The sequence below is a fragment of the Strongylocentrotus purpuratus genome, unplaced genomic scaffold, assembly GCF_000002235.5.
Source record: "Strongylocentrotus purpuratus isolate Spur 01 unplaced genomic scaffold, Spur_5.0 spur5_scaffold_17, whole genome shotgun sequence".
Classification (NCBI taxonomy): Eukaryota; Metazoa; Echinodermata; class Echinoidea; order Camarodonta; family Strongylocentrotidae; genus Strongylocentrotus; species Strongylocentrotus purpuratus.
This window is the reverse complement of record NW_022145602.1, coordinates 18,421,389-18,430,116: the sequence shown is the minus strand read 5'-3', so window position 1 is coordinate 18,430,116 and position 8,728 is coordinate 18,421,389. Positions and strand designations below refer to the sequence as shown.

At 34.7% G+C, this 8,728-nt stretch overlaps 1 protein-coding gene across 1 annotated transcript; it reads right to left on the bottom strand.

Annotated features, from left to right (window-relative positions):
- Positions 1–280: 280 nt before the first annotated feature.
- LOC115925058 lies at positions 281–8,569 on the bottom strand. Its single transcript, XM_030988212.1, has 3 exons — positions 8,534–8,569; positions 7,509–7,590; positions 281–893 (listed from the first exon to the last, which is right to left on the bottom strand). Exons 1-3 carry the CDS (start codon positions 8,544–8,546, stop codon positions 653–655), a joined length of 336 nt encoding a protein of 111 aa, XP_030844072.1. The 5' UTR covers positions 8,547–8,569; the 3' UTR covers positions 281–652.
- Between the last annotated feature and the right edge of the window lie 159 nt (positions 8,570–8,728).

Below are 8,728 nucleotides of genomic sequence, written 5' to 3'. Positions count from 1 at the left end.
GAGATTTATTGTATTATTTCCAACGCTCCTCCTTCTCCTTCTTCTCTCCCCTTTCCTTTTCTTCTCTGCAAGTCACTCTTTTTTATTTTTATTTGTATTGTTGTATCTAAGTTGAGGGCTGCCGGCACGTCAAGCTACTTTGCTTATTACTGTAGCCCTCCTGCATCTAATGTATGTTAATTTCCATTCAATATATTTGTTTAAATTCAATATATGTGTTTAATATCGTTTATTATCTGTATAAAAATTATATACACTTGAAATATTGTATCAAGCCATATTATGTTCATGAAAATGTATGATGAAAAAAAGAAAAAAGATGCAGAAACCAATAAATCAAACCCATCAATCAAACCAATATTTGTAAAAAAGATGTTATCCAAAATTCAATTGATTACAATATTCCTAGCACAGTACAGATAGTAGACCTGTATCTTTTGAATATAATAAGCTATATAAAAGTAATGTTTTTTTTCCAGTTACTTTTGCCAATGTTTAGTATCATTTAAGTAAGACGTTATGTTAGATTTTGTATTGCTTTCGAAGAAGAATAACCGAATTAATCCATTGATGTTCTTATCTGTGAATGAAAATCAAGACAACAGAAAATTGCTGACGAGCATACTATGATTTTCTGAAGCTTCCAATTGTCTTACATTGGGGTCAGTACATTTTCGTAATCAACACCCTCATTTATTTCGTTTGCAGACTGCGAAACATTCTGGTTCTCATAAATCAGGTTTGATGATGGTAGACGTCTTTCTCCTGGTTTTTTGGACGAAGCCGTCGAGGTGATAGCCATCTCCTGGTATGTCGTGTCTGCATCGGGTCTGGGTCCTAGATCCATGTAAGGATCTGGTCCGTTCTCTTCAGTCCTGGTTGGTACTTTGCGTCTGTTACAGAACAAAAAACAAAATCGCAAAAATCAACTTTATTGATCGATTTGAAGAGTCGTAGAGATTGATCAATAAAGTTCTTAGAAGATATAAACTTCATCTATAAAGAATGACCCAAATTTGCATTTATTTCATGGAAAAAGGTAAAACAAAATCACAGGGGTAATAATCAAATCCTTTTAACAATTCCTTAAATTTATGATAAATACAATCCACGATATAGTAGTCTTAAACCTATACTTTATTTGAATAGAAAGTTGGATTGCTCAAAATCATTACTGATTCGAAAAATCCAATTATGTAATATCTTTACTTCTGAAAAAAAAAACTCATTTTAAAAACATCAAAAATACAAGATATTCACATTTTCTGACAAGCATTTTTATGTATAAATATTCTCATAATCAACTACCATCCCTATTTCACAACATTTAGAGTTTAAACTCAAACATTCCAACATCTCCCACACGTTGTTCAACAAGTTATCAATTAGAAAATCCTAAAATAATTTTAGCCCAAAAGTCAGTAAGACATCATGGACCAGATGTTTGGAACTCCTAACCAAATTCAATAAGACATTGTTCATCTCTCTCTATTCTTTTAAATAATGCAGTAGGCAATTATCATTGATATTAATTTTGTTGTTGCTAATTTCGTATTCTATTTCGTAGTCTTGGTTTCCTTTATTAAAAAGGCTACATTTGTTTTCACTCCGCCATGCGACCCAGAGCTACATGCACATCCAACATTAGCTACACACACATACAAACACACGCGCTTGCGCGCACATGCACACACACACACACACACACACCCACATATACACATTTTCAGATCCAAGCACTGTACTTTGCTATGTCTGGCGATAGGATCTAGTTCTGTTTGTATAAGGGTTGGTTATAAATTTAACACACAAAGAAAAACACAAATGTCATTTGTTGTCTGTATAGTTACATCTTACAAGCACACTAATAATGAAATTACCCAAAACCAACAATCAACCTGTGTTTTCCGAGACGTGTAATCTACAGGTATATCCTAGTGACAGTTAAAACAATGGAAGTAGTATCATGTGTCTTTTACCTAATAAAGCAAAATATTCCCACAATCCTACGGTGTTTCTAAGTAAAAGTATTACCCCTTTTGGTGCAGCACTGCAAGTATAACGACTTGAGCTCCCCAAAATGAATATGCCCCTTCATAGGTATAGCAAACCAAAAATAATTACAACAAACACATGTTATTTGATGGTTGCAAATGATCAAGCTTCATGAAAGCTTCAAAAAACAAAAAACAGAATTGAAATCGGTCAATGCGTTGTGATTTTATACCTTTTTTTTGATATCGCAAAATTACCGAAAAACCTGCCAGAAATGGTCAAATCGGCAAAAATGGCATAATTCGACAAAGATGACAACTTAATTCATTACTTTCTTGGACACAAATAATAAAATAAATTATCAGACACTAAAATATCATCTTTGTGGTAAAAAATACAAAAAAGAAAATTCATATATCTATTAACGTTTTGAAAACAGAAGCCAACAAAATAAGTCATTTTTGCCATTTTTGCGAATCTGCAGATACACTGTCGCTCATAAAGGTGGAATATTTTTTTTTTAGTCCAATTTATGGAATTATTTTAAAAATAATTTAAAAATAAAAGATCTAGATAATAGTATACATTCTCAGATTTTATTGAATAATAATTTGCCAATGTGTGTTTTGCGTGACTGCTAAAGCATGTGTATGCTACTATGCTTATCAACTAGGGGACCTATGCCCTTAAGTCATAAATGACAGTAATGAGGATTAATGCCCCACTAAAGGGCACTTATATAGCACATCGACACGGTTTTGATCCAAGGGTCTCACAGTTACGAGCCCATTGCTGTGACACTGAACCATGACTGTACGCAGCGGGGGCTAGGGTAGGGGGCAGTTTCCATAAATGGAAAAAAAAACACAGAAAATGCCATAAATTTTCAATAATTTATTGCATTTAACCCCGGTGCCTAACATAACAAAAATTATGTGTGCCCATGCCTTGAGCCATAATGCATGGCCGTCCAGAGGATTTTTTATGTTGGGGACCGGGGTAAAATGCAATAAATTTTTGAAAATTTATTGCATTTTCTGTGTTTATTTTTATTTATGGAAACTGCCCCCTACCCTAGCCCCCGCTGCGTACAGTCATGGTTCAGTGACAAAACAATGGCCTCGTAACTGTCAGGCCCCAGGATCAAAACCGTGTCGATGTGCTATATTAGTGCCCTTTTGTGGGGCATTAATCCTCATTACTGTCATTTATGACTTGAGAGCGTAGGTCCCCTAGTTAATATGCATAGTAGCATACACATGCTTTAGCAGTTCCGCAAAACACACATTGGCAAGTTATTATTCAATAAAATCTGAGAATGTATACTATTATCTATATCTATTATTTTTAAATAATTTTTTAAATAATTCCATGAATTGGGGTAAAACTAAAATATTCCACCTTTATGAGCGACAGTGTATAAAAAAGTTGTGAAAATAACCAAGTCCGCCTAATTAATATGCGCATATCTAATCAAATCAAAACTGAACATGATACATCAGTGAAACCTATGTATATCAGACAGGTATGGAAATTTATTAAAAAAAATCATTAATATTCATCAATATGCAAATTAGGTCATTTCAGCTAATTTTATATTCGCGCACTCATTATGCAAATTAGGAAAGTCAAATGGTTCATTTTTGGGGCATTTGTAAAATCATATATTCATAGATCATATTTACACCAAATATTAACCTTAAATTCCAAATATTTTTGCAATGCCAATAAAATATGGCGATGGAAATTACTTGGATCACCGTCACAGCTATTTCCTCATGTGTTTCACAAATTATTCAGAAAAAAACGATCATATGATAAGAATTTGTAGACTTTCAGCTACATCACAGTATATTTGCCTATTTAAAAGATGTCAGATTTGAGGATTTTTGACGATTTTCCGAGAAACCATTCAACAGGCCATAACATTCCACAGGGACTGAATTTCTGAGTAGCACTTTGGTGACCCTTGGTGACCCCAGTGCAGTTGTGGCTAACTTGAGTGTAAAAAAACAAATTGATTCAATGAGTGAAACGCATGAGGATATTGCATTTTTGTAGGGGAGTTTTATACATTGAGGTGCATTTTTAAGCCACGTAGAATAGCAGCGCGAGTCAATGGGCGATCAGCGGGCCATGTCATACATGGGTGAAAAGACAATATTCTAATTAAATAATTAACATATTTCCCACATGCCTATAACAATGAAACTACACAGAATTATAGTTAAAGGTATGCTTGAAATATATGTGAAATAAACATTTAAAAATATTGTTTAATTTTTTAAAAATACATTTACACAAATTGCTATTTCTACCAACTGACTGCTTTTGTCTGTGTGTGTTCGCGGGGCAGACTGTTTGCACAGGCATTGTGTTCACCCTACCCTTAATCATTCACGGAAAAGAGGTACAAATCTAAATGCTTCCACATTAGTGATATCTGCCAATTAAATGTTCCATATATAACTGATACTCAACACCGTCCGTTTGAAGTCTCATGTAGTTTGTCTGACATGCTGACGTCTCGTCTAACCCCTCGTACGTAGACTCGCGACAGATTATCCGCGGGTATCCAAATTCTACGCAATCGTACATTTTCAATAGTGTTGGAAGTCCATTAATTTATCTATTCTATTTTTCTTATATAATTCCACTATGTAAAAACGATTTATGTCCGTGTTTCCACAAGAATATGTCATTGTACATTTGCTACTGTATATTATCTATTTGTGTATATTCTTTTCTATTATATATTGTTCATGTGCCTATGTAATGCCAACAAATGAATTTCCAAATGGACCAATAAAATTAATCTGAATCTGAATCTGAATCTGTATCCGATATGACGTTCGTCTGTAGCGATGCTGTACTGGACAAAGTAGTAACCGTAGCAAAAATTTTGAACCCTCTAACCGCCTCAGCGAGTAGCCGTACTCCAAAGTTGAGATCCGCTGATTGAATCATCGTAGAGAGCCGTGTAACGAGTTCTCAGAAGTTGGAATTCACCCTGAAGTCACAAATCGTCTAGTAGACGTATATTAGCCCAGCTCGTCTGTGACTGCTGTTAAAACAATACATGCAACCCAATGGTCATAGCATACATGTAAATCCAATATATAAAATATAATCATACATTATACAAACATGGCTGCATATATCTGAAAATATATCCTTATTAACATCTTCCTACCTACCACTGAAACGACAATGATATCCAAATAAGTGGATCAGGAAACACACTCAAAATGGTAATGCTATACATCAACATAATCCTCTGTATTTCATACGCAAGATGTAATACTTATCAAGGCTATTAAAGCGCTATGCAAACTACATCCCGTTTTAGCAGGGAAAATATCATAAAACATCTTCAATTACAATTACTAATTTCTGATAAATAAATGCATGAGAATTTGGTAAAGTACATATCTTCCTTTCCATTTTACAAAAGAAAAACCCCAATATAACTGCTTCTTTTATCCTACTTAAAAATGCTCCAATAAATGATGGATTCCAATGTTTTGCTGACACAATTCTAAAATGCTTTACTTTCTCATAATACACTTAACCCCTATTGCTTATATAGCGTTTCCCTACCTATGCCACGCCCTATATTGTGAAACTTCCATACACAAGAAAACATTGATAAAGATATGAAAAAGAATATAACAAATGTCACTTACAGGTTTCAAAGACGATTTAGGAGCTGCTGAGGAGTCTTCTCCTGGCCTGCTTGCCCTGATTTCCAAGATGGCACCAAAATTAGATAATTGCTGCGCATCCTAGCTTAGCTCATGCCTTGGCCAGTGCTAAATTCGTTCTCAACTGCAACTAACTCATGCACCCTACACTTGACATAGTACACGTATAGCTTCTTGCCTAAGGTATCCCTGAAAACACACATCACACACATAGCTCTCCTATTAAAAAGCACACATCACACTCATAGCTCTCCACTTAAAATGCCAAACCTATGTAATAGTTCTAGAGTAAATCAGTAAAATCCCGGCAAAATTCAAGTTACCGGGAAAATAGTTCAATCTTTCTGAAATACCCATTGGTTCACGTGTTAAATTCTGGTTTGAGCGAGCGCGGATACCATACATTGTGTGTGAGCGAATTGGTCGCTAGCTTAATTTTTAGATTTTTTAATAAGACGACCAGCGATGTCGATCGTAGTTTCGTACTACTAAATCCGGCCTAGATTCTACTTATAGTTTCCAAACAAGACGAAAGTGGCTAAAGAAAATCTTTCTAGATTTCAACTTCTTGATGATGATCAATTGCAAGACATAATTAATTTTGCTGACAGCAAGAACACCAAAAGGGTACGTGAAATTCTCCATAAAAAGATTATAGGTCTAGATCTAGGCTACCTGCAAGTTATCAACAGAGAGCTCGATAGCGTAAACAAACTTCTAAATTTGGAGCTGGACAACGTAGATCTAGGCCAATGGTTACTATTAGATTCGGATTTCCTCAATTCTAACAACGTCGACGCCATAAATTAAGCATGAAGATTTTTCCAATTCGACGAGAGTATTTAAGTGTTTTTCAGCAATGCTTAAACAAGAAGGAAAGGGAGTTGTGACTGACAAACCAGCTATCTCAGCAGAAGACATTGACAAAATCCAAGGTTCGCTTGATTTGGTTGATCCTTTACGTCTTCAGGACAAGGTATTTATTGATTTTATGACACTCAACAGCTTCGAAATTTGTGAGGAATTAGGCCTAGACTAGTAGGAGGAAAATGCTACATAGATTCCTAGAGCTAGGCTCGATCTAGACTAGTCTAACTATCAAAGATACACTCATAAATAACAACTGTGCAGATTAACTAGACAAAAGCCAAGGTGGTGTCATAAGTTGACTATTTTTTTCAGTATATACAAGTAATAATGACTGCTTTAATTTTCGAGAAATAGTTGTTTTTATACGCCCTCGGGCAATAGCACGATTGTAACCTCCCCTTGGAGCGTATAAAACAACTATTTCTCTAAAAGCAGTCATTATTACTATACTATTCCCTGGGCTAAATACGAGTTACTTTGTGACACACACAAATACACAATATACACTCATACGACACACTCACAAACTCATACACATGATCGTTTAAACACTTTTTCATTTTAAGTTTTACCTTAAGATTTTTTTTTCGAGGCCGCCATTCTAGTCAAGCATCGCTTAGTATGATTGCGGTCTCCTGCACTTTTTCAACAGATAGTTTGGATAATACTTTAATGTTATAATATTATGTTATATAAATATTAAGTTTCGTTATAATGTGGATTCAAAGGTCAAACAACCTTTATGAATATTAACTGAATTATCTTGTTACAAGTAGTAAGGTATATAACCCTCAAAAGCTCATTCTTTGTTATCGTGCATATTGTCTAGGAGACAGCTCTTTAATGGTAGTATTTTTCTGCAGTAAATACATTTCGTCTATGTATAACTTGTAAAAGGTGAAATACAGGGCTGAAATAAATTGCATAAACCTGAAATACCTGAGCTGAATGAGCAAGAAAGTAATAGTAACTGCGTACAGCAACAGGGCTACCACGACTACAATCAGGCCAATTAGCACTCCTGGAAAAAGAAGGAAAACAAAATCAAATATGTAAGAATAGATTACGGCTTCCCTCCAGTTCTCACAGGAGAATGTTGCATTTCTGCTCTAAATCAGGTATGATGTATAATAATTACAAAAAACATTACGTTTCATTTCAATGTGCCCAGTCGCTCAAGTTGGCCACTTAAAAGTGACTGAACAGGGGGCGAATTATTTGTTGGCTACAGCTCTTTAGACAGACAACCCATGAGACAGACTATATCGGTCTTGCGGGCCTTTGGACAACTTTTTTTAAAGGGTTCACTCCACGAGACCGTATTGCGTTATCTTAACTTAAATAATATGTAAATATTTACTATTATTATTGTATGATTGTTATTAGGAATTTGTTATTATAAATATGTATCATGTATTATATTGTTGTAATTTGTATGTTAACATTACTTTAATTTTATTTTTGTTAAGCGCTTAGAAACTTTGTATTAGCGCTATATAAATGTAATTTATTATTATTATTATTATTTCTTTCTTTTGTTGGTCTTTCAGCTTGTGGGCTGTCGGTCTACCAGGATGATAAACCATGAGTGCCTTTAGAAAAAATCAAACAGACTTTCCATAGATGTTCATGAACCCAACCTTAATGTCCGATACTTCCTTAAATTGCGAAATCCTCATTCCCTGTATTAAACCCCAATCGGAGAGCATGAAGTCATGCCCTGAGCTTTGGATTAAGTAAATAACTTGGGGAAAGAACACAAGTGGAGGATACGACCGTATTTAACTTTATGAAGACATCATATCTCTGGTTACGACCAATGAAAGACGGGCACGAACGACACATGTATATATTTTAGGCCTATGGATAAACGATGAAAGTAGGTTTTTTTTAAGCTAAACAAGGTAACTTAATACAGTTGTAAAAAGAAAAAGAGAGGTAATTATTAATTATGTCATATTTACCCAGGGTAGCCATTTCAGTATCAATAGTACTATCCATGTTGACCCTGCAATCAATGACAGGTACACATTTACACCTGAACAATAGGGCAATTTAGGGGTACTGCTTCCAGGTCCCCAGCAGGGTTAGGTATCCCATTTCTTCAAATAGAATGATTCCTAAAATATTTAGCTAGAATCCATACTAGCGATTTAATA

Coding starts and splice junctions, on each gene's coding strand:
- LOC115925058 (XM_030988212.1), bottom strand. Junction 894..7,508: donor TTCTTGCTCATTCAGCTCAG/GTATTTCAGGTT, acceptor GTTCTGTAACAG/ACGCAAAGTACCAACCAGGA.